The sequence below is a fragment of the Suricata suricatta genome, chromosome 2 (assembly GCF_006229205.1).
Source record: "Suricata suricatta isolate VVHF042 chromosome 2, meerkat_22Aug2017_6uvM2_HiC, whole genome shotgun sequence".
NCBI classification, from domain to species: domain Eukaryota; kingdom Metazoa; phylum Chordata; class Mammalia; order Carnivora; family Herpestidae; genus Suricata; species Suricata suricatta.
The window spans coordinates 37,065,422-37,093,054 of NC_043701.1; the positions used below are offsets into that span (position 1 = coordinate 37,065,422).

Sequence of the window (27,633 nt, forward strand, 5' to 3'; positions counted from 1 at the left end):
ATCAGCTCTGTTTCTTATTATGGGTAGAACCAGAGGAGGAATCTGGGAAAGGATACAACACTACCTGTCATTAAAATTTTGTGATGTAGTATTACCAATACTAGGGATTACTGAGAGCTTGCCTCTGGGTTAAGAACTGTTGTATAAACTTTGAGTGAATGATTGTACCAAGTAAAAAATTGGTAAAGCTCTTAGAACAGTGCCTTGCATTCAGTATGTCTGGCTCTTATTAATAGAACAGTACACATGGTCAGCACTTGGTGAGTAATGGCTATTATTGTGTATTATTACTAATTATCATCACTTTACTAGTAAGGAAATCAAAGCATAATAAAGTTAAATAAGTTGCTCAAAATCATTTAGCTTGAAAGAAATGGAGTTATTCCTTTCTGAGTCGGAGGTGAAAGACAGATTAGTATAGTTACATGGTGAGTAACATGATCATTGGTGCCTGAAGTATGGTGATGGGAGAAGGAAGAGAAAAGATTGGCCATAAATGAAAGACATTGTGATGGAAAATAAAAGAACCTCCTCAGCTTGATGACCGGTTAGATAAGTATAAGGATAAGTAAGATTTTAAGCTGGTTGACTGGGGTAAGGTAAATAAGATGTAAGAAAAATAAGGAAGAAAACCTTTTTTGGTAAGAAATCATGACTAAATCCATTTAATCATGTTGAGCTTTACGTAAGGTAGTCAGAGGAAATGAGTAGCCAGAATTCAAAACTAAAGATAGAGATAGATATTTAGGCATTATCACATAAAGGAGTTGGTAGAAGCTGTGGGAGTGTTTGAGATCTTCAAAAATAGCCAATATGTTTTGGCCACAAAAAAACCCTGGGTAGTCCCAAATAAGTCCATGATAATTGTCCCCACAGCTTTGCCCTCATCTGCTTTGTAGAAATTTACAAATTCAGGAATCATTGAAAAAGAGGGCATCACTCACTGTTTTGGTGACTGGCCGTGGTCAGGCACCCAGGGTCTTCCTGGCTCCTGCTGTGGCTGCTGTGGCTCCGTCTCCTCTCACTGCTGCTGTCAGTGAAGGGGGAGACGCTTGGCTGTGGGTCGTTTGGCCCCTTTGCCACCACTGCAGAAACTGCAGGTTCCCCCCATGGCGTACCCAGAGACCCTGGAGAGTCTGTGGTGACAAAGCTCTGCTAGTTTTTCTTTTCTCACTTTCACTATTCCCACCTTAGTTTTCAGACTTGTTATCCACGGGCTTTTTCGGCACCCCTGTCCAAGTTACAGGCCTGCTGGCTTCATGGTTCCTCAATCAAATTTTTATGCCTAGATGGTTCCTGACCTTCAGATGAATTCCTCACAAAGTGTATCTTGATTTTTGCCCTACCAATCCTCAGGCACATCTCGACTCATCTGAATCTTAGGATGAAGGTCACTTACTAGTTTTAAACTTGGACCAGGACCCTTACTCCCTGTTCTCTCTAGAAAAGAGAGGTCAGAGTGGGAAATTCGACATCTTCCATGATTGTCCCCTGCCCTGTTTCTTCTCCTCCCTTCTTTTCTTCATGTGGGTGTTTTCCTGGTTGATGGGAGACAATGTCTGCTTTTCGGCAAATGGAACAGTGATGTGCACTACTGTGGAATTAGATTCCATCTGAATATTCCATTGGGAGGTTTGATTTACTTCTTCCTCATTTCTTTTAATCCTTCTTAAAGCTGTTGATACCTCTTTATCGGAGCTTAGTTAGATTTGAACATCTAGCACATTTTCCTTTCAAATAAGTATTGGTAATATATTTCCCCCCCAGGTTCACCTGTGAAGAATACCAATGAGTCTTTTTGAAAACTCATCATTGGCAGTTACTTTAGAACAGCAATGTATTGAAAGCTACTGTATTAGAAATGTTTTATTGCACTGCACTAGAGCTATGACGTGCAAGGAACCATGAAGATTGAAAAATATGAATGATAGATGTGTCTCTTTCTCCTTATTTTTTAGCCTTCTTTGAATCCTGGGGGGAGCCAATCATCTGATGTGGTCCTTTTGAACCACTGGAAAGTGAGGAATTTTGAAGTACAGCGTGGTGACATTGTGTCATTGGTGTAAGTAATTCAGAAACATACTATATTTGTATATAAAATTATTTATAATTATCTAATTTAACTGGTAATTTGCTGTGAATTCATTGACAATTATTAAATTAATAGATGCATTTGAAATGTATTTTTAAAGATCATTTTTGAAATGTAACAATGCTTTAAAAAAGGATTTTTCTTTTATATCTAAAATATATTCGTTGATTGACAAACGTGAATGTGGTAAAATGTCTTTAGTGAAATGTTGATAAGAAATTTTATCGATGATCTAGAGTACTTGTATTTGGTGTCAGTTTGGAGTATTTTGAAATTTTGCATCTTGGAAGCAACTTTTTTATGACTCTCATTTTTGTTAGTTTGTGTGGGTACACAATGTATCTAGAAGATGATAATTGTGACATGAAATTCAGTCACATTTTTATGTATCAGTAATTGAATGGAAATAAGGCAGTTTGGAAGAATAGGAGATTGGAGGCTTTTGTTTGGGACCAAAAGGTGGCACTGTTTCTCTGCTAAAGTATTATGAATGGTCAGGAACAAAAATTTCATTGCAATCTTCATGTAGAAGAAGGACGTAAAAGTGTGTATAACTGACGCAGTGATATAATACATAGTCTTGGTACATGCTTGGATGGTTCAGATTTGAGATTTGTTTGTTTTAAAAGTAAATTCACACTGAGAAGACAGTAACAGAACTTGCCTGACATCTTCTGGCTTCAGCTGCTTATAAAAATGTTTTAATGGTAGTGCATTGGGGTAGCAATTAATGTAGCAGATATTGTTATTTGTTTTAATTATAGTAATGTGCTGGCATTTGGTGAAGACTTCTGGTTTAGAGTTCTAGTTCTTAAATTGGAATGATTGTTTTTTTGTTAGATGAGAATTTGTAATTGTGTGGCAAAAGCAAAACATGATCCACTTGTTCATACCACGCCTTTGGCTACTGGTTAGTGGAAATGTGTCTCTACCAAGCCTGTTTTACCAGGATTCATTTGAAAGCATATTAACTAAATCTGGCTAGTAACTAATAAAATAAATATATTCAGGCAGAGTTTTGTATGGCAGACATCCTAGGATGGGGATTAAATGCTTCTCATGTTCTTGAGAGCTTTCTTTAATACTAACTAACCTAGTCCTTGGACTATACTTTTATTTTGTCATTCAGGGTACTTCTTTTGCAACATCCTTAACAACCTTTTCCATGCTGGGCTAGCCTGTTGTGTGCTCATTATTCTTTTGCCTTTGGTTTGACAAGGTTACATTCTCACTTAGTCGGTGATGGAGAGGATACGCACCCAAGTGAAAGAGGTCACACTATAAGCAGACGATTGTGGAAGGTTTTTTTTTTTCTGTGAGAAACATGCTGACTATCTCTAAGCAAGTAAATTTGAATAGGTAATTGGGAAAAAAAAAGGCTCCATGAAATTCAGAGTTGCATGGGTCCAGAAAAGTATGCTAGCATATTGTGGACTCTGAAAAAGAGAACACTATTCTCTTATGTAAATATTAAACTAATTGATATTTATTATATAAATTAATTTAAAAATAGCATATTCGAATTGGGGTTGATATAATCAATTATAGCTACTTTGGTTGAACTGTATTTTTTAATGAGTTAATTATGTGCTATATCTTTGTCATGTACAAATAACACAAATTTTCTTTCATAATGCTTATTGCTGATAGGAGCCATTTTCATGAAAGAATGCTTAGTGATTGGTATTATTTATTTAACAACAAATAATCATTAAGCAATGATTGTTATTTTTTCTTGAAAAGAAACAAAAAGGCTTTTGCTAAATTCTTTTTTAGCATGATGTACTACTGTATAAAAGACATTATTTAAAGTCTCTTTTTAGTTTTGTGAGCAAAAGTGCTTTCTAAATGTCCTTATATTTGTATACATTTTCTAGACTGCTTCATTTGAAACGATTGATGTTGATTTGATTTATGTTCATTAATATATATTTAGTTGATGTCAACACTGGATATTTGCTTTTCTTATAACATGTGTCAGTCTGGTTTTAACTCAGATGTTAATTATCATTAGTACATCAGAACACTCTATCTATTTGAAAAATATGTGACTCGTAAGAAATGGGTGACTAAATTTGAATTAGGGCTAAATATAAAATGTAGTTTGTCATTTTGTTTACAAATTGATATAACACATTTCATTGATATATAAATAATCTTTGGAAACAAAGTAGTATGACAATTTATATTTAAAAAAACCTGGGGCAGCATTTTATATATTTAGTGTATGTGGAAATATAGCATTTTAATTATAATATTATATATGCATTTCTGAAAAACTGCAGTTGCAAATTCATGAAATACTAGGGCTTATGCAACTTTGTAACTAGAGCACTAATGAAAACAATCACAATTCAGTGAAAGTGCTAGCACTGTTTAAAGGACATGACGTTTATAATAAATGAACACTGCAGTAAGTGTAGGATTTATTTAAAACCAAAAAGCTGAAGATGACTTGATGGAAGGCAGTGTAAAGAAGGGTTGAGCTTGTCTACATATACAAAGGCAGAGTGACGTTTTCATCACAAGTTACAAGTAGAGAAAAGATTGCAAGCTTTGTACAAAGAATACTGATATCAGAGATGTATCTTCTGTTCCTTGTTCAGTGTTACCTTACTTACTTACCTACTGACTGACTGGCTGACTGACTTTATTTGTTCATGTATTTATTTATGTACTTATGTACTTATTTATATTTTATAAACAAAGATCAGGGTTAACCTTGCAATAAGAATTTCTAGGAGAAGAACTAAACATATAATTCCTGGCTTACTGCCATTAGTGTGCATACCCTTCTGTTGCTATTATTAATGAAGCAACTCATTAATGATCTGAGAAAAGATTACCTATGAACCAATGCAGTTTCTGCTTTACACTGAAACTCTTTCTTCATATTACCTATAAGCTCATTCATGTTACGGAAACACATGCTGTAGCAGAGCAGACTTTTCTTTTCTATTGCAGGGGGTTTGGTTCAGAGCTCACTGACCAAGGCTGTTCCCTAAAGCGTGGAAAATCTGAAGGTTACATACTAGAAGATGCTTCTCTGCATCTCTTCCTTATCTTTTCCTGTCACTTTCTTTCCGTGAAAAGTTGGTCTCAGTGGAAGTAATGTTTACGCATGCCATTCACTGATGGTAAATCAAAAGGTATATTTATTTAATATAAATGCTTTACTTGTCATGTAAAGCATTATTTCCTTTCATCAAGTCCTGAGCATTACTGAGTGTATGTAGGTGACATCATACTCTCTTAGTGAATTTGCAAACTGGTGATTAAGGTGGATTTTCTATACCTTGGAATTGACTTTTCATTAACCTGTGTGATAACCTCACTGCAATAGGCTTAACATAAGTAGCATATTTACAGTGAAATATCAATGAACAAGCCCATCAGGACAGAGGTTCCTTCATAATAAAGTTTCAAATAATCACATTTAAAAGTGTTTTAACTTTTTATTTTGCAATGACATTAGACTTCAAGAAAGGTTGTAAAAGTAGTATAGAGTGTTCCCATAAACTTTGTTTCTCAGCTTTATTGATGGTACAATTGACAAATAAAATTGTGGTATCTTAAGTGTACAGTGGGTTGATTTTATATACACACACATACACACACACACACACACACACATTGTGATAGGATTTCCACCCACTGAATTAATTAACATTGTTACCTTACATATTTACTTTTTTTGTGCATGTGAGAAGCTTTAAGCTCTACTTTCTAAGCAAATTTCAGTTATACAGTATATTCAGTTATATAGTTATACAGTATGCATAGTATATCTCCATGTCACCCATTAGATCCTCAGACTATTCATCTTATGCCCCTTAAACTAACATTGTCCACTACCATGGTACAATTATTGGGATGAGGAAGTTGACATTGACACAATACTGTAAACTAGTTTGCAGACCATAGTGAGTTTCACCCATTTTCCCACTAATGTCCTTTTTCTATGCCAAGATCCCATGCAGGATCCCATATTTCATTTTTGTTTCTAATGTCTATAGTCTCCTGGAATCTGATATATCTTCATTTGTGTGTGTGTGTGTGTGTGTGTGTGTGTGTGTGTGTGTGTTTGAGTTTGACACTTTGGAAGGGTCCTGCTAGTTATTTCATAGGAAAATCTTTACCTTTAGAAACGTTGAGGTCAGCGTGCGTTCCGTGGGGGAAGCACTGTGTCGTTGGGAGTTGCTGGGGAAGCTGTGGCAGTGGTAGGAGCTGGGGAGGTGGATTAGAAAGCCAGACAAGGAAGCTTTCAGGCACATCAGTCATTTTGGTTCCTGAGGACCACATACTTGGGTCATTGGTGAGATTCCATGGCTTCTGGAAGTCCACACACTCACATTTACTGCTGCTAGGAAACCAGGAGGAAGAGCCGTGCAGGTGGGGAAAGGCTAAACTTGGTGGTAGAGTTAGAAGAGAAGGAACTCAGGCTAGATGGATGGCTCTACACTGAGCCCATGTTCAGTTCGAGAGTAAGAAGTTTAGGGTGGGGAAATTCTCATTTCGTGAGTACCTCTATATATCAGGCATTTTGCTAAGTACTTTGTGCATGCCATTTTTACTTAATTCTCCTAACAATATCTGGAGATAGTTATTTTTAATACAGTGAAAATGAGGTTTAGCAAGTCAATAGCAAGTAAGTTTCAGAGCCAGAAGGCAAATCCAGGTCCACTGGACTCTGAACCTGTCCTCTCCCATATAGCAGACAAATGTTGCTATTGAGCAGCCGAAGTGGTTACTGCCGCTTGTTAAAACAATAATATTTTAGATATCTCCAGCCAAATAAGAATGCCTTATTAAAATTAATGTAACCTGTTTCTTCCTTTCTTTTTTTTTTTTTTAACATGGGTGGTAGAAAATTAAAAATTACACATGTGATACTCTGTTTCTGTTGGACTGTCAACACTGTGTCAAAACCTTTCCCATCAACCACTCTGTTTTCCTGGAGTGTGTCTAAGGTGAGCTATGTGAGATCCTGAAGTCTGGGGTGGAAAAATACTAAGGTAGTTGCTATGAAGCAGAAACAGACTCCCAAATATAGCTAATCACTTTGTGTTGGTGAGAGTAATGGGATGGTCAGGTCCAAAGACAAAGAAAAAAAGATATGCAGATCTACGAAGAGAGAGAAGAAAGGGTATCCACAACAGGCTTGTTTATTAATTAATTAAGTAGGCTCCAATCCCAAGGTGGGGCTTGATGTCATAGCCCTAAGGTCAAGAGCCACATACTCAACTGACTCAGTGAGCCAGGCACCCCCACTACTGTTTTTAATATGTATTGACTTTATTATTTCCCAGTCACTGGACCAAGAGTTCTGTATTCATTTTTACTGAGATCTTATTTTAACTGCCCTCCACAAGTAGGTACTGTTGTTATCCCTATTTTTTAGATGAGAACAGTGAGGTCTAGAGAGGTTAAGTAGTTTGCTTAAGGACATAGTCAGTGGAAGAGCAAAGTTTTGAAGTGCCTCTCATCAAATCCTATGTTCTTAACCTTCAAACTATAAAGCTTCTATGTACTGTGGTTGTGGTTTTGTTGAGGACACTTACTTATTCTCAGCAAAGAAGTCAAGCATGACCTAATATCTCTGCATCTATCATTTATTCCCATTTCTATAATGAAGTTTATGATATAGCTATTCATGAAATGTAGTTTCCTCATTAATAGAAATAAGACATTGTGAACATACAGTATACATACAATTTCTACAGCTGTTTTGTGACATGCTAAACTAATTGCCTCTTTTGACAGATGGCCACTGTGATGGCTGCAGCTCTAGCAGTGAATGTTTTTTTTTTTAAATTTTTAAAAATGTTTTATTTGTTTTTGATATAGAGAGAGACAGAGCATGAGAGGGAAAGGGGCAGAGAGAGAAGGAGACATAGAGAGAGACAGAGCATGAGAGGGGGAGGGGCAGAGAGAGAAGGAGACACAGAACCGGAAGCAGGCTCCAGGCTCTGAGCTGTCCGCACAGAGCCTGACACGGGGAGATCTGACCTGAGCCAAAGTGGGAGGCTTACCCCACTGAGCCAACCAGGAGCCCCTCTAGCAGTGAATGTTAGCAAAGAGTTATGAAGATTTCAACCAAAAACATAGATGAAATAGAATAGAGCCTTTGGGGGGAAAAAAGGTGCTAGTTCCTTTGGGTCTTGAGTATTTGTAAATCTTTGAACAAATGCTTAGAGCAATGATAATACTACATAATGACCCATAATTGTATTAAAAGCCAGTTATCTGCTGAGCTAGAAAATGTAATTTTGGATGCTTATCTACTAAATCTGTATTCATTCCTAATTTTTGTTTGTTTATAGCCAGATATTTTTCTGAGTTTGTAGGTAATATTATATATTTTAGGAACACAAATTTAAAAAGATCACAACTTTTATTTTTATTCATTATTTTTTAATGTTTATTTATTTTTGAGAGAGAGAGGGAGAGACAGAGCATGAGTGGGGGAGCGACAGAGAGAGAGATGCCTTCATTTTCTATGAAATAGTAGGCATTTATGTTTGTAAGTGTCTTTATTTTTACTCTGTAAAAAATCCAGTATCTGAGAACACTGTGAGTTTTATTAAAAAAGAAAAAAAAGTTCAGGACAGCATTTATAAAGAAGGAGCTCCCAAATACACATTATGTTATACATAAAAAGTTAGATTGAACTGTTAAGGAGAAGAATTTTGAATAATAAGTTTAAATAACAATTCTAGCAGAGAAATAATTAGAATTTTGGAGAAGCAGCCAATTTAGGTTTCAAGCAGTAAATGTAACTCAGGAAAATACATGGTTAGACAGGTTGAGTTAACCTGTTTTAAATAGATCTGGAGCCAGGGGCACCTGGGTGGCTCAGTCAGTTAAGCGGCCAACTTTGGCTCAGGTCATGATCTCACAGTTCGTGGGTTCGAGCCCTGCGTAGGGCTCTGTGCTGACAGCTCAGACACACTCCCTCTCTCTCCGTGCCCCCCCGCCCCCACTTGAGTTCTTTCTCTCAAAATTAAATAAGCATTTAAAAAAATACTTCTGGAGCCAATAAGATATATGTGTAAACATAGGCTGTATATCAATTAATATCTGATTTCCATTTTCATCTGTGAAAGACTAGTTCATTCCAAACTAAGGTCCTTACTGAGATACATGAGAAAGTTGCCTAAAAAAAAAATCGACATGCATTGTAGCTCTATCCAGGGGCACAGATTGCGTGAGGTGTGCCCTGTATTCAGTGCTACTTTTGACCTAAGGTTATTTGTCACTTTGTAAGCACCAAGGCCACGAGACTGAGAAGCCTAAGAGTGGCAGCCGAGACGGTAATTTGAGCAGAATGTTTGACAGTTTTGCACTGCAAGGGAGTCAAGCCAGAGTTCGAGGAGGAAAAGTCAGGACCCCAGGAAAATACTCCATACTTTCACCTGGGACCCTTGAAGGGGACATCCTAGGAGGACGAACTAGAAACGACTGTAACTTGTAAAAATTGAGATGTAGCCTCTGATAAACTCAATCCTGATTTTAACATGGTCTCTCTTAACTTTAACTGTCTGTCTTTGCCAGAAGCAAGAGACAGCATGCAGAGTCTCTACAAGTTTTTGTACGTAACGCTTGGCATTCCAGAAAAAAATCACCATGCATATCAGAAGCCAGCACCAAGATAAAAACAAAATAAAACAATAAAGAATAGAAATAATCTCATACTGATCTGGCTGTTGGAATGATCAGATATGGACTAGAAAATAATTATAATCAATATATTAAAAATTGATGAAAAGATGGATAATTCCACCAGAGAAATATTATATAAAAAAATAAAAAGGAGTTCTAGAAATGTAAACTAATATAACTGAAGACTAGAACTCAACGGGTAAGTTTGACAGCAAATTAGATACAGCTGTGGAGAGGATTTGCGGCCAGGGCGAAAGGTCACTTAGAAGGTATGTAGACTTGAGTGTGGAGGAAGAGAAGATTGTGACGTGCAAGAAGCATACATAGCACATAGTAAAAAAGGCTGACCTCCATCTGATTGGAGTAGCAGAAGAGGAGGAGATAAAATGGGGTGGAGGAAGCAGTATCTGAATAAAGACAAAGTGTTCTCCAGAACTTATGAAAGATATCAATGTACAGAATCAAGAAGCACTGTAAAGCCCATCAGGATAAATACAATGAAAAAACAACATTTTAGGCACGTGGTGGCCAAGCCACTGAAATCCAGAGGAAAAAATATGTTGAAAAGCGGGGGGAAAAGATAGATTCAGAGAAGCAAAAAGATAGCTAGCTTTTTAACCAATGGGAGACAGGAGATAACAGAATGATATCTATAAAGTTCTAAAGGAGAAAAAAATTCCAGCCTAGAATTTTGTACCTACTGGAATTATTTTTTAAAAATGACAGAAATTTACTTCTTTTCAGACAGTAACTCCCTAGCACATGCTTCATTGTCCTATTGGACTTCATTTCTTTTTTTTTCTTTTTAATTTTTTAAATGTTTGTTTATTTTTGAGAGAGAGAGAGAGAGGGAGAGACAGAGCATGAGTGGGGGAGGGACAGAGAGAGAGAGGGAGACACAGAATCCAAGTCAGGCTTCAGGCTCTAAGCTGTCAGCACAGAGCACCACATGGGGCCTTAACTCAGGAACAGTGAGATCATGACCTAGGCTGAAGTTGGATGCTTAACTGACTAAGCCACCCAGCTGCCCCTGGACTTCACTTCTAAAACAAATTCAAGGTAATAAGGACTTTAAGATGGTAGTTACAGAGCATTAAGAGTCCTGTATGTGGTCTGAGCTCAGACACATGTGTGACTGTGCTGGTCACATCCTTAGGCAGCTGGCCGAGTGATTCACACAGGGGTCGGCATGGGGCATAAAAAGGCTAATCTGAGTCATTACTTGAAACAGTAATGTTAGGGGTGAAAAGTTACATCTTTGTTAACAGTTAAACAATATGGATCCGTTAAAAACCAGTCACATTTCCTTAAGTTTACATTAATAAAAAAGGTGCTAAGTATAGTAGGCAGTGAATCTCAGTGGTCTCTCAGAAGGTTCTGTACCAGAATCCCCAGGACAATGAATATGATGGGATATCCTGCCCATGAGTATGTGACCTTGCATTGCCACAGGGACTTTGCAGTTGCAGTTAAGGTTGATCTTCAGTTGACCTTAAAATAATGAGGTTGTCCTGGATCATCCAGGTGGGTCCAATTTAATCACATGAGGTTTTTAAAAAATTTTTATTTTTGAGAGGAGAGAGTGTGAACAGAAGAGGAATAGAGAAAGAAGATGACACAGAATCCAAAGTAGGCTCCAGGCAGGTTCTAGGCGGGGCTTGAACTCACAAACCATGAGTTCATGATCTGAGCCAAAGTCAGATGTTTAACCGACTTAGCCACCCAGGCACTCCTCACGTGAGTTTTTTAAAGCAGAGGCTGAAGTGAGGGAGATGTAGTAGAAGTCGTCAGAGAAATCCAGACACAAGAAGGCTCTGAAGCAGTGTTGCTGGCTTTGAAGGTTGAGGGGGGCTGAGCGGAGGAAAGCTTGCTGCCTGTAGGAACTAAGAATAACTTCTGGCCACAAGCCAGCAAAGGAATCAGGATCTCAGCCCTATAACCATATAGAATAGATTTTTTTCCACCAACGTTTTAAGCCTGGAAATAGATTTTCCCCCATTCTCCAGAGAAGGGCCCAGCGCAGCTGACACCTTGATTTTGGCCTTCGGAGACCCTAAGCAGAGTACCCAGCCAAAGCTGCCAGACTTCTGTCCTAGAGAATGGGGAGTTAATGAATGGGTGCTGTTTCAAACCCCTCAGTTTGCTTAAATTTGTTATAGTGCTAGTAGAAAATCGTGTTAAGCAATTAAAAGTTACAAACAGTTCTATTACTATCCTAAAATGTATAAGGAAATGAACTTTTATGAAAGATTAGTAAGCATTTGCAAACACTGATTTTATTTAGGTACTTGACTAATTAAAAGTTATTTTCTTTTACATACAACAACTGTAAGCCCCTATATAGGACAAAGTTTCAGGAGTTCTTGCCTCTCCTTTCAGCTGTATTACCTGTTAACTGGCTGAGTGACCTCAGACCAGTTATCTTAATTACTCTTTGGGTCAGTTTTAACATCTGCATAGTAAGAGGTATAGACTGGTTGGTCTCTAAGGTCTCTTCCATTTGAAGACTGTATGGCAATAGTTTTAGGGAGCAGGACATAAGAATCAATGACTTGGAATATCAGAAAAATGCATACCTTTGAATACTTTTGAAGCTGGAGTCAAAACCGATTTGAAATTTTTGAAAGAAGCTGTGTTGGCACATTAAACAGAAGTTTTACCATGGATAAGGAGACTTTGAACACCAAGGCTCTTTTGGTCAAAGGCATCAAATGAATTTGTGCTTATTAAGGTTGTGTCTTCAGTGGAAATTATTGAAATTGAAGAAATTAAAAGTTGGGATGTGGCTGTTTGGCAGGAGGATGAGGGCAAAATCCTCTCCTGTTTTCTTAAAATTATTCAAAATAAGAAAGCTGTAGAAATCTTAGATTTCTTTACTCCTTATAATTTACTCCAGGAGCTATGTTATTAAGACTCTCATAGTTAATCTTGTTCTGGTTATTTCTGTCTTGTTAGTTTAAGATGTGTTTCCTACCAGTTAACATTCTGTCCACTTGTTCTTATCAAGAACGTGACAGTACATATTCTTTTTCATAGTTTAGATCCTGGAAATGTGGAAGAAGTCTCAAAAGTTAAACATAACCTTATTTGATCCTAGTCGTAGTTACTCTCCCATTTTTCTTTACTTCTTATAAAAAAAAAAAAGGCAGTGTTTTTGGTGAGTGGAGGCGGAGGTTGCTGGGAAATGTGGCTGGGGCTGATAAGACAGGGAAAGAGCTGGAGGCAACCGTCACCAAACTTTATCTGTGCTTTGGAGCTCAGGATAACATTGCTGTCCAAGCAGGACACAGGAATCTTTTGTTGTTGTTGTTGTTAACTGTTTATTTCCAGCAATGAGAAGCCTCAGTGACTCATGTTATGAAAGATTACTCCTTGCATAATCTAGTGACAGGTTTAGTCACATTCAGAGGTCAGGTTAATATTTACTGAAGGCACACAAATATAAATTTCACTTTATTAAAAATTATACGGATGTTGAAATTGCTGACTGAGAAGCTGGCTCAGTTTGATTTGGCTATGGATCTGATAATTATAATATGGCGTTTGGTGCTCTTAGGGGTCATAAGTTATATTGCAGAGATTTGTGTATTTGGACTGCTGAAAAGTTGCTGTAGAGTATTATGACTAAACAGTAGGAAACATTTAAGTGTGAGTAGTATGTCTCCCATAGATTTCATTATAGAATTAAAGAAGAATCATTAAAATATTTTAGGTTTATTAAAAATTCATTATCCTAGTAGAGGTTCTTTAAAGTGCAATAAGAACTTGAAGAAATAATAAGAAAGTTTTGGTTACCGTGACAGTGTGTTAATTGAGTTGAAGAAACATAAAAAAAAAATGTATTAACAGAATGGATCCAAATTTGGCAAAAAAAAAAAAAAAAAAAAGACGTGTAATAAATCAAGAGGAGAAATCAGTTAATAAAGAAAGAGGCCAATTATCAGTGAGGGAGGGGGTATATTTAATGATTTTAATGCAAGGTTAAACTGCTTCAGTTTAACAAAAAAAGAAGAAAAGCAATATGAATAATTAGGCAGTAATAAGATCATACTGGAAAAAAATCAGAAAACTGCCTTAGGTGTTAGGGGAATATTGGCTAATGAACTTAACCTCCTGCAATTATCTTTGAATACTCATTTTTACTCTGGAAATGGAGGGAGTGATGTTTTTAGTTATCTTCAGAGTGGTACGACTTTTTTGAGCACATTTATTGTATGTAGATTTTAAAATGGTAACAGATAATGAAATGGAGAAAACTAATTTTTCATGGGAAGGATATCCTCTGTAATTTATTAAAATACTGTAATTTTAGCTGTAATCTTTTTTGTTATTGATACATTTTTAAAATTTGGATTCTACTTTACTCAAATGTTTGACAATAGAAACAGGTTTAGAGACTGTCAGTTTAATTGAACCATTCATAGAAATTCAGTACAAGAAATTACAATTCCTACACTTGATCTTCGCCAAAAGGCTGAGAAGCGATGAGAAGAAATTATAATTCCTATACGGGCTTCTCAGTTCAGGTTTTATTAAAAGCACAAATGGGTAAAAATCAAATATTGTCTACAGGAAGCTTTTTCTTCTCTCAGATTAACCCAATTATCTATATGTAAATTACTAAAATTTTATAACGATGTTGATAAAATATTGGCCATTGTTGTAATTTGTATCCTGGGACTCTGAATTGTGGGAAGATCTTGGTTATCATTTCTGGAATCAATATGAGGTCTGATTTTACATGATCTCTCTATTAATGAGCAGAATAGTAATCAAGATAATTAAGCTCATAGATGATTACAAATTTAAAGATGGTATGGATATAGAATTTGGGTTAATCTCTGCTTCTATGATACAATGTTGAGAAAAAGGTCATCTGTTGTACACAGAAATGTCTTTTATAATTATAGACCTTTTTTTGGATGACTAATAGTCTTATAATTAGCATGACTTTTCTTTTATTAGACATTACATCAAATGTAGTTCTGCATTGTATATTAATGTGGACAACCAATGAAAAAGTCTGTTTTCCAAAATACTGGCAGCTTCTCAGCAGGCTACTAGCTTAAATTGACAACAACCCAAGGGGCAATCGTGATTATCTACTCAGAAAAGATTTGGACCAGATATCAGGAGACCTGGGTTCTAGGCTCACTCTGGCACTAAGGGATTGTGTGTCAATTAACTCGTCAATTAACTTCTGTGGACTGTTTTTTTTTTTTAAATAAATTGAAGGGTTGCACTCAATAATTTCTATGGTAGCCTTTAACTTAATAGTTGTGTTTTTCTGTGATTGTTTTATTTTCCACATATGTAGATTAAATTTATTTTACAATGTGAGGTATATCACAGCATTCACTGGATACTTATATGATATTTTATTATATTTAGCAATATTGACAACTTATTCATTTGGTACATATTTTCTAAGTAATTACTCTGGGCATAGAACTAGCCACTGTGCTAGACCAATAAAGAGATCAGACAGGCAAAGTACCTCCTTTCATGGGGCTTAATATTCTACTGAATGGATGTATAAGACATCTGTTGAATAAGACAGAATAGAAAATAGTATTTTTGAAGCTTGTCAAAATTGTAGCAGGTGGGCATATTAGAAGGGAAGCTTGATAGTCATTAAATCAGCAATTGTGCCCAGATTGTACAGTGGCTTACACTGGTTTCCAAGTCAGTGTGTGCATTTCTTCCCAACACTGGATTTAGTGACTTGAAATCAACTCTGATGTGAGTGTTTATGTCATGAAAATTGTTGAACACTACACATCAAGGCTTTAAAAGTTTATTTTCTCCCCCTTAATTAAGTAATCTGGTTTAAGAGCATACTATTGGTGGTAAGTGTTGTCACGTGGCACAACAGAAATGGATATGTAATTTCTACCCTTATGTATCATTGATAAACATATAGATGAGGCAAAGACATGTGGTATGTAATGTATTGATAGAGCCATATGAAAAACCAGTGATAGGATACTCAGACTGATGAATCACTGAAGGAAGAGGAGTTAGAAGAAAAACAGATATGAATTTGAGCCTAGATTTTGAAGCTGGGGTGGTACGTATTGGACCAGAGAAGCATCAAGAGAGTTTTAGAGATGGCATGTATAAAAATGTTGAGGCAAGTGTGAACAGGTGTATGGATAAAGTGGTGAATAGGTTTGTTGATGTAGGACAAGGTGTTCTCAGATGAGCATTACAATGTCACGATCACATATTAGCCTGTGCCAGTGAAGCCCTCAACACGGCTGGGTTTTCACCAGCAGGAGAAAACAGAAAATTGTCCTTGAATTTAGCAACCTTATCTTTCAGTGATGCCTTGGGAGTTAAGGAAATAAAAAATCCTTTCTACCAAATTATAGGCTTGATGTAAAATTGAAGGGAGAAACGATTACATGTAGAATCCTGATATTGAGTCTACTCCAGATACTTACACCATCTCTTCGCCGTCAACTTTTAAGTCAGTTACTCTTAGTATAAACTAGGTTGACATAAACACCAACACTGGGTTGCAGCCTTCCAGGACTGCAGGAGCAGTAATCCTCAGTAGCACCGTGCTGGCTTATGCTTTACTAAAAGTGGATAATGGTGAAACACTTAGTACTTACTATGTAGTAAGCTACATGACAAATACAAGGAAGGAAAACTGGAAAACTCTTCTCAGGATGTGGTGCAGCTGAGCTTTAAATGACACCTGGATCTGTACTTTGAGGAAATAACTGCAGCCAGTGGGCAGGCTGTCCTACGGGAGCCCAGCTTGCAATACCTTTGAAATGGATGAGTATACTAACTTCCTTCATCTGAAGAAGGGTCACACAGAACAAGGCAAAGAATTGAAAACCTGTAGATCAAAATCGAAAACTTGCTTTGAAATTCACAGTCACCCTGTGTATGCCTAACTGCATGCTAGGTTTGCATCAGCCTTTTATATGTGTGATACATTGAGATAGCAGCAGATATTTAAGAAGTGGGAGCTGGAATTCTTTATCACTCTTAATAATGTTTTGGAATACCAATAGTGGTTTTATTTGTTAAAATAAATACAGGGTGGATATACAGAATGAAATAAACATGCCATCTAATCAAATAATTTAGTTTTTATTTTTCAGCTCTGTATTTTGGAGCAATAAGTATGAAGCAAATAACTATCATGATTTCAGCGGTTATTAGCTAATTCAGCTATCTCATAAAATTAAGTGCTATATACAGTTTCAAGTGAGGAGTTTGTTTTTCAGATTTCACATGGAAAATAAGCATGAAAAGAAAATGTCATAAATGTCATTCTTATTTTTGCCCCTTCTTAATGTGTCCTTTCTTACCCAGGAAGTATAAGTAGATTCATAGCAGCTTGTCATATTCTGATTGGTACTCCTTAAATTGAAGCTGACCTTTAACATAGTGGTTGAATGATCTTTGAAGGTTTCAGTTGGGCAGACTAGAACTTGAAATGTTGCTGGAATTTGAAATATGGTATATGACCATATACTATAGCAATACTTTGGACTTTTTAATTTTTAACTTTCCATGAATACTGTACTTAGGAGCACCATGATGTCTTAGTGAGTTAACACTTGTGAATGGCAGAGAATGACTTGACAAAAGTTGAGAAGTAAATTCTTTGAACTTGTTCAACTACGTTTTCTTACAATTATTTTTTAAGGGGTATATTCTTGAATGGGTGATACTGTCTTTTAAATTAGTATGGAATTAGGTTGACATAAATTCAGAGTGTATATATGCCCAAAGTGAAACAAAAGCAAAACAAATTCTGGGTTGAGATACCTTAAATTGTTATATTATCGGTTGGCTGGTGAACATAGGAAATTGTATGTTTACTGAGGTCATGATTTTAATGTGTTTGGAGGTTATATTTTTTTAATATAAGTAAGCATCTTACTGGATGTGGCACAGAATGAGGGGTAGATAACAGTTTAGCTAATATTATATTTTAAAATTCAAATTGTTAAATTTTCACTGATGTCTCAAGAAGTGAAATAATAGAGGTGAACCTGTGGATGAGTTCGCTGGGTTTTTCTTCAAACGAAATGCGTGACCTGAGTAAGCCATCTAATCAGTTACGACCTTAGCTTCTTAAAGTACACAATCGTGAAATTGTCCCTTGTGACTCCTTTATAAACTTCATGTTAATGCGATAGATACATTATAAGGGTCAATTCTGACAGAGCCTTTCTAAATTTTTCTCTTCTTCCAATCCAGTACTCATTCCCTAAATCAGGGCTGTACATCTGAACTGTATATGTGCTATTATTATTATTATTATTATTTTAAATTTAAGTCCAAGTTAGTTAACATATAGTGTAATAATGATTTCGGGAATATAATTTAGTGATTCATCACTTACATATAACACTCAGTGCTCATCCCAACAAATGTCTCCCTTAATGGCCCTCACCCATTTAGCCCATCCTCCACCCAATACCCCTACAGCAACATGCAGTTTATTCTCTGTATTTAAGAGTCGGTTATGGCTTATCTCTCTTTTTTTTTTTTTTAATTATTTTTTTGCCTTCCTTCCATTATGTTCATTTGCTTTGTATCTTAACTTCCACACGAGTGAGGTCATATGATATTTGTCTTTCTCTGACTGACTTATTTTGCTTAGCGTAATACACTCTAGTTCTATATGCATTGTTGCAAATGGCAAGATTTCATTCTTTTTTATTGCTGAGTAATATTCTAGTGTGTTTGTGTGAGTGTGTGTGTGTATACAAATACAGATCTATCTATCTATCTATCTATCTATATACTGAATCTTCTTTATCAGTTCATCAGTTGATGGACATTGAGCTCATTCCATACTCTGGTTATTGTTGATAGTGCTGCTATAAACATTGGGGTGCATGTGCCCCTTCGAAACGGCACTCTGTATCCTGTGGATAAATGCCTAGTAGTGCAATTGCTGGGTTGTAGTGTATGTACTTATAAAGTGTCTAGTTGGCACATTAACAAAGTAAAAAGAAATTGGAGAAGTTAATTTTAGTAATTTTACATAACTCAATTTATCCAAAATATTATTTTTACTTATAACTAATATTAAATATTAATGAAATACTAAATCTTGAAATACTAAGTCTTGAAAATCTGGTGTGGGTTTCACAGAGTATATTTCAAATTGGATGAGCCATATTTCATGTGTTCAGTAGCCTAATTGGGGCTTGTGGCTACTGTATTGGACAGCGTGCCTGAGGCCACTGGATCCTCGTATCACATAGCACTCATGCATCCATGAGTCACATCTGAGGACCTTAGAATTACCTGTAATTCTTTCTGTTTTCTCCCTTCTTCTGTCCAATAGTAACAGATACTTGCACTCCCTGGAATCTGTCAGGATTTAGAGCCAAACTGGCACATTTTCTTTGTTATCAAACTTCTAGAAAGAGTAACCTATAAATTCACTTCTTTAATTCACTTATTCTCTCACTCCAGTGAAATCACACCTAAATCTTAAATACTCAACAGACACTCCTTAGGAAAAATTCCCATACCATTTCAATACCTAAATGCAATGGCCACAATATGAATGTTTCCTGATATCTCAGCAGAATCAGACTCCTTCCCTCTTGAAACTTTTTTGTCCCTACACTCAATTTTTTCTTGGTTCTCCTTTGAACTCTCTGTTTTGCTGGCTATTTTCTCAGGTTTTTTTTTTCTCTGCTCTTTGCCCATAGCCCTTAACTTCTTGCCTACCTGACTTCTTTCTTAAACATCATGTCTTTATTTTTAGCTGTCTGCTGGATATATCTATATGATGATATTCTGTGGGTTTTCCCAACGCACATAGCCTTTGCTCCCATACCAAACAAGTCCTCTTCCTCTGGGTATACTTTTGGATTTTGACATTACTGTATTTAGTCACAAGTCACAGTTATAGGCTTAACCATCATCTTTATTTTCATCTTCTTACCATCTATATAGAGTTATATACAGAGTCTTTTTGGGTCTATGTGTGAAATACGTATTGAATATATTTCTTTTTGTGGTATTTCCATTCAGGTCCCCTCACTAAGATTCCACATGGTCTCTCTTTCTTTGGCTCTGTTTTCTGTAATACATTTTCCATATTGCCTCCAGGGTTCTTTTCAGTTGGGATAATTGGTCTCTTTAAAACTTGGGCTGATTCCATTTATTCTGTTTGTAGGTGGTGTATGAGTCCTAGATGACTCTTCTATCTCGGATTCTGGACCTTCTTTTCGCTTTTCCCTTTCCTCTGAAATCCTTTAAGATTTCATTATTTTAGTGATGAAATATTATGCTTCTTCTTAAATTTTTTAAAAAAATATTTATTTTTAAAAGAGGGAGAGCATGCACATGAGTGCAAGGGAGGGGCAGAGAGAGAGGGAGACAGAATACAAAGCAGGCTCAGGCTTCAGGGTGTCAGCACAGAGTCCAATGCAAGGCTCGAACCCACGAACTGAGATATCATGACCTCAGCCAAAGCTGGATGCTTAGTCGGCTACCCAGGAGCCACTAGGCCTCCTAGTGGGAGAAACTATTCACCAACAGTGGATAGCATGGCCTGATGGTTACTACATGGTTTGCTTATGTGATACTAACGCGAGCCAGATTAACAAGTAGATTTCTTTTGCTTCTCTGTAAAAGAATCCCTGTATAGTTTTAGTTCCCGAGCAGCAAGAGTTAATAACATCCTGGTAACAATGAATGATGTATGGTTTATTTACACCTAAGCTTTCTATACTTGAAAACTAATATAGAGAAATACCTTGGTTAAGCTGTGCAGCTTGGCTGGCTTTTATAGGAAAACAATAGATTCCCTGAGGTAGTACTAATGTAAGTAGAAAGTAACGCTGGCAGTTAGTAGATCTAGTTGGGGTGAGAAAGAATGACTTTAATTGTTACCTATTTCTTAATATTTTTACAAATGGTTGTCTCCTGGCTTTTTTAATCTCCTAGCATATTTCATTTGGATGAGATATTCATTCTTTATAATGCAACATATTTTTTCACCCAGCTAAATCCTATTACTATTATCTTCCTATGCCTTCGCTGTCAATCGGCTTCCCTTAGGCAGCCTAGTCATTGATGCTGCAAGGAAGAGAATAAATATTAATTGGAGGGGCTTACTTATAGGAGAACTTTAAGAAGTACTAAATATGCTGAGGAAGTGGTTTTTGGTTCTATTTCATGAGTGTTTGTTTAAAATCTAATTGCTTGATTTGAAAGAAAACTAGAGGTCATAAACAGCAATGAATAAATTGTCAACAGGAATGTTTTTGCATTTAGTAAGAATGCTTTGCCCTTTTCTCAAAAGGAAAACAAAGCAAAAGCCAATCATCATGTTTAAAATGGTAATTAACCTTCTCATCTTTGTAATTCTAAGCAAGCCCGGTCATAAACTCAGGATCCAGGATATTTACTAATGTAAACATCAGTCATCAAAGAAAATTTATTCTCTAAAATCACCTGTAGTGTGTGTGTTTAAGCAAGTGTAAGCAGTGTGACTCATATATGTAGGAGGAAACAAGCCAAAAACTGTAGTGGCAACAAAATACTCTTTTTACAACAAATTCCATCTTTCATAGAACTGTATGTAGTTCTGGACCTTATAGGCAGTTGGAAATTGTAGAACTAAAAGTTTCTGAGGACCTATTATGTGGCGGGAATGGTTCTGAATGATGTATACATGTTACTCGTTTAATCGCTTCAGTAACGGTATAAGGTAAGGCTTGTCATTGTACAGTGAGGACACTGTGCACATAGAGATGAAGCAACTTGCCCAGGGTCACCCAGTGAATGCTGGGGGGAGGATTCTGAGCAGGAGCTTGTTCCCACACAGCTGTGCTCTTGGTCATTTGGCTCTTCTGCCAGGTAGTCATTCAGCCTGTCTTCCTTTAATATAACGAACCCTACAGATGCCACTCTTTATATAATCACACACATGCAGTACATTTAAACGTACCTCAGGCTCTTGGGTGGCTCAGTCAGTTAAGCCTCTGACTCTTAATTTTGACTCAGGTCATGGTCTTGAGGTTCATGAGATTGAGTCCCTTGTGCTGACAGCATGGAGCCTGCTAGGGATTCTCTCTCTCTGTCTCTCTGTCTCTCTATCTCTCTATCTCTCTGTCTCTGTCTCTCTCTCTTTGCCCCTCCCCTGCTCATGCACGTGCAGATGTGCACAGACACACACTCTCTCAAATAAACTTAAAAAGACATATCTTAAGTGTTTTATACAGTCACAAGAATCACTTTTTGTTCAGTATAGTTGTTGCAGATGAGATAAGTCCTGTTAAGCCAAGTAAGGGAATTTTTTTTGTTAAGGTTTTTGTTTATTTTTAAATTAAAAAGAAGGCTTACCATTTCTAAATCTCCATGAGAGTTTCTTTTCACAGGTTCTCTCCACAGTCCCATACCCCTTCCCAAAAAGCTACTAAATTTGATTTTTTAATGTCCTTTTTGAGTGACATCTGGGCTCAAACACCATCTCTTTCCCCTACAATTAAACAAATACATACACATTTTGGGATGAAAATCCCTTTAAAGTGCCATTTCTCTGACTGAAGAAGGGAGCCTAAATAGAGCTTGGGGTGGTGGGTGGGGGTGGCAGGTCTTACATGTAGCCAGGAGTAGCCTGGTGAGAGGATTGATAATATCAAAATCTTGTGTGACAGTGAAGTCATCAAAAATGAATTGTAAAGGTATAAAACTCCTGATGATTTAAGATGCACTGCTAAATAGGGGTCAGAGAGCCAGATATAGCAGGAGTGATAGGTCTTATTTACGTTTTGAATGATGAGTGGCTTAGATAGTAAGTTAAACTCTTTGACCATGTGTTTGTATATTCCTAGCAGGCATTTGATTGGGCACGTAGGGTTCACATAACATAATCAAGGCTGGATTAATTTGGTTAATGGTTGGTTTTATGGTGAGGGTTACTTTTGTTGATAATTGAAAAAAAGTTACACTTTGGGGTGCATGGGTGACTCAGTCAGCTAAGCCTCCAGGTCTTGATTTTAGCTCAGGTCATGATCTTGAGGTTTGTGGGATTGGGCCCCAGATCAGGCTCCTGGCTGACAGCATGGAGCCTGCTTGGGATTCTCTCTCTCCCTCTCTCTCTGTTCCTCCCTTGCTCATGCTCTCCCTCTCTTAAAATAAATAAATAAATAAATAAATAAATAAATAAATAAATAAACATCTTAAGAAATTACACTTCTAGAATGTTTAGTGTTAAAATGAAAGCATATAAATAAAGATGTTAATAAAAATCACTAGTTGTATCAACCCTTAAGAAGATACTATTTTTATTAGTATATGGACTTCTAGGTTTGTTTTCCTGTGTGTGTGTGTGTGTGTGTGTGTGTGTGTGTACATATAGGTGTGTATATAATAAATGCAAAACAGAATTGTATCACACATTTTTGTAGCCTACAACTGAAATACTGTGCAGCCCCTGAAAGTGGTACAGTAACAATTGCTTCCAACTTTTGCTAACCAACACCAAGATACAGTTTTGCCTTTTAAACAACAATATGATAAACAGCCCTGAAGGTAAATCGCTGTGTTATCCAGTTATTGTTCTGAGTGGAATCATGTTTCTGTGATGAACCACAGAGCATACAAAAGCAATTGCCAGTGTCTGGAATCAAGTGAAAACTCAGAAACTTATCCCAGTGGAAAAAATGTGTAGTAGGTTAGAGAGACATGCCAAAGTCAATGTATAAACAAAGACTTGAATGAAAAAAGGATTTAAAGGGGTCTCCTCAATAAACCTTAAGGTTATGTTGGGATTAAAAATGATTACAGCCCTTAGGAAAGCAGTCTGGCAACGTGCCTCCAGAGCCTTAAACTTTTATCTTTGCTAGAATGAAAAAAAAAAATTACACATTCTAGGAATGTGATATGCTTTTTATTTTAGTTTGAACATATTATTCTGGAAAATTTTTAATAGACACAATCTTGTTTCATCTGTAATTCCCATCCACTTCCCTACCCTGTATTAGTTTGTTACAATCCCAGACATCATATCGCCTTCTAATTCTGATGATTGTTTTTGATATGTAGTAGTTCAGTTTTGAGGAATATATTCTAAGAAAATAATTTAAAATCCTGGAAAAACTTTATGCCCAGTATGTTCTTTACAGAATTATTTATGATGGTAAAAGAAATGGAAAGCAACTGCCCTTCACAAAGGCAAAATATAAATTGTGAAATGCTCACTTGATGGAATGTTATATTAAGGTGAAGCCTGGGAAGAGATTGAGGTAACATGAGTGAAAGCCCATGTTGTGATGTGTAATAATAAAAAAAGGAGAATTAAAGTATATAGAAACAAATGAGCAAGCAAAAGCTTGGCTGGGAAAAATATGAGAGGGGAATATAGCAAAATATGAAATAATGGTTTACTTAGATCATAGCTTTGCAAGAGATTTTTTTCTCTCTTTTTCTTGCTGTTCAATGTATTCTGCATCTTCTATACTGGCTGTGAGTTAATTTTATGATTGTAAAAATAAAATGAACTTGAATTGTGATGAAAGCGTCACACACCATATTGGTTTTAGCTAATCATACTACTTAACTGTAATCGTTTATAGTAATTGTGGGAACTAGGTATGAGAACAAATAATGTCAAAGACGGATATTTTTAGGTTTCCTCTGGATGGCATGATTTCCAAATGACTGCCCTCATTCCTTCCTTTTCCTAGTTAATTTTTCCTTTTTTGCTACTTAAAAAAATTAAAAAGCAAACATTTATTAAAAAAACCTCCCATAAACACCTTCACTTACAAAATACAAACAATAAGAAAATACCCTGCTCTTCTATCTCTCTTTCTGAAATATTAATCAATTAGCACTAAACTTGCTTCTGGTTTCCATTTGTTCTTCCTCTAAATTCTTTCAAGTCTTAGAATTTGCCTTAAAAACACCAATGTGTTTAGCCATAGGAAAAATATTCTTTATCTCATGGGATTTGGATTATAACAGTTAAAATTTCTTTAGAAAATCAAATTACATGCCTACATCTTTATATGTCTATTCTGTTTGGTTTATTGCAGTTAAAATATATCAAGTTGAGTTATATTTTCTATCTGAGGCTCAGGCCACCTTCTCTTCTTCATCTTCTCTTCCCTTATGCTGGGGTGAATTTCAGCCCATAGATAGGAATTTTAAAATGAAGCATGTTGCCTGGTTTCTCAGTGCTTTTGCGGGGGTTCTAGAGCTGCAGTAAAACTATCTTTGAGCTGTATAAAGAAACATCATTATTTCACTGAAACCTATCAAAACGTTATTGGAATTCTCTGAATTAAAGTATTTTCTGATTTTCAAAGTCTGCTTGATCTCAAAGCAGAGAGTCAACGATGCTTTCTAGACTTTGGCAGTTTCCATCATTGGTCCATATTCTTTCTTAGGAATGGGACCACACACTTGTAATTCTCCTATCACAGGGCCCCCTGGTTCAGAGCTCTCTTTAAGGGCACTGCTTGTGACTTTCTGCTTAGTAAAAACGGTGCATTTCAAGGGAAAAAAAAAAACCTTTGTATTTTACTCTGTGAAAATAATGATGATAAATAATAATTACATGAACAGAAATGTTTGCCTATCATCGTACTTGCTGTGACAGAAAAAAAGACCGTGGCGAATGGCTCTTAAAACCTTTGTCTGGAAGTATCTCAGGTCTCTGTTGCTCCTATTTTGTTGGTCAAAGCAAGGCTGACATGGCCACTCTTAGAGGAGAGTTAAAATATATCAGGGATTTAACAGATTGTTTAGTTAGTACATGTGAGCATTTTCATAGGTCTGTTGGCTGATTGATTCACGTATTTAGCTAAAATTTATGAAGCATGTACTGTTTGCCCCTTATTGTATCTTATCATATATTGTGATAGCATTATTTTGGAAATCAGCTTGTTAGTGTTAGTCAAGAATCTTAATTCTTGTACCTTATTGTCCAGTAATTCCACTTCTGGATTGCTAGGTTAAGGGGATATATTTGAATATGAAAATAAGGATAACAATGAATATCTTAACTTTATTTGTAATAGTGAAAAATTACAAACAAATGTCCAGTAGGGAAAGAGGAAACCATAGTACATTTATACAATGAACTCATCAATTGGTATTGAAAACAATGGTTACAATTTTTTGTGTGCAGCTACTTTCATTGGCAGTTTAGTGTCATGGGATGAAAGAAAGCAGGTAACCTGATTCATCCTGGGTTTGTGGTTGGAATATCGTGAGGATTTGAAATGGTTAGGATTATTGGGAGAACTAGATGTCCCTAAAGATGAGACTATGAATAGTGAGATTGGGAGGATGTAGAGAAACTGATAGTTTTGAATTGTAATAGGGTATCAGGTCAGTAGAGTAGACCTATCTTGAAGGCAGCTGGGAACACAGGATCAGAGATTGGTCAGAGATTGGTCAGTGTTTTGGGGATTCATCAGTGTGGAAATGTTCATTCAACTTGTGGAAGCAAATGAGCTATGAAGGAGTGAAGTAAGAGGAGGGCCAATGTAGGCAGAGAATCAAAGGGAGGAATGATGAAAGGATTCCAAAGATAGTGATGAAAAGATGGGAGAGATAGGAGAAAAAACTGTTGTTTTGGGAAAATTTTCAGGAGAGAATATATATATATGTATGTATATATATATATTTATATATTTTAAAGGTTTTATTTATTTTGAGAGAGAGAGAGAGAGAGAGAGAGAGAGAGTGAGCAACAGAGGGGCAGAGAGAGAGGCACAGAATCTGAAGCAGGCCCCAGGCTCTGAGCTATCATCACTGAGCCCAATGTGGGGCTCGAACTTACAAGTGTTGAAATCTTGACCTGAGCCAAAGTCGGAAAATCAACCAACTAAGCTATCTGGATATCCCTCAGGAGAGAATATTCTGAAGGGAAATAAGACAAAGAGAGGCAAAGGAGAACGGGATTGGAGGAATCATTTTGCCAGTAATTTAGGGCAGTTTTTTGGGGGGAGGGGGTAATTTAGCGTAGTGCAGTAGTAGTGCATTTGTTAAAACAAAGTATTATCATATAAATTAGATGGTGAAAACAGGAACATTCTATAGAAGTTGATCAAAGTGTTTCAACCATTTAAAAGCTACTTTTATATGATAAATCTTTCGATACAAATGGAAACTTGTTATATACAAAATTATACCAAAGATAGAAAAAAGCACTACTTTTAGTAAGAGGCTCGATAGAAATAATTTACATTTTAATAGACATTTACTCTTTTAAAGAATATGTACATATACAAGAAAAATTTTCTCATACAACCCTTTTTATGCTAACCAGGTATTTTAAAAAAACAATTTTATTTATTCACTGATTGAAAAGATAATTTGTATCTTGGAGAATGAAGTAGTTTAAAGTGGCCTGAAAACTGCCACTTGAGGGGGAAAATTGGTGGAAAATTTGCTTTAAATCTTTTAGGCAAAAATATCTAGGTAGTGTGGTTCTATTTAGAAGTTCAGTGATTTATATGCCATATCTTGAAGCAACTAAAAGACATGGTGAACATTTTTCATATGTCAGAGTATTTTATATATTTGCTTTAAGGGACAAATTAGTGACATTTGGTGACTTTACAATAACTTCGTAGGAAGAACTAGGGCATTTGTAACGAGAAAAGTGTAGTTTTGCCATGTACAGAGAAAAGGATGTTTTAACCCAGTAAAATGTAACAGCATCCTCCTGTATACCCAGAAGGGCTGCTGAGGCAGTTTTGTCTGTATAGATCTCTTTTATCCTCAAAACCTTCCTCATTTCAAATTGGTACAGTCAGTGTCCTTAGTCGGGCAATATGATTAGAATATATTCAAATTTCTGTTTGTATATCCTATGCTCTTCTTCTTCTCCCACTGTAAAATTTAACAGCTAAGTTTCTATA

General features: G+C 36.3%; 1 protein-coding gene across 2 annotated transcripts in view; it reads left to right on the forward strand.

Annotated features, from left to right (window-relative positions):
- The window catches only part of IMMP2L (inner mitochondrial membrane peptidase subunit 2), an 848,590-nt gene that overhangs the window by 67,948 nt on the left and 753,009 nt on the right, over positions 1–27,633 (forward strand). For both annotated transcript variants that reach the window (XM_029924830.1, XM_029924823.1), the window contains exon 4: positions 1,959–2,062. In XM_029924830.1, the coding sequence (XP_029780690.1) occupies positions 1,959–2,062 (104 nt within the window). The remainder of the gene's footprint in view (positions 1–1,958; positions 2,063–27,633) is intronic.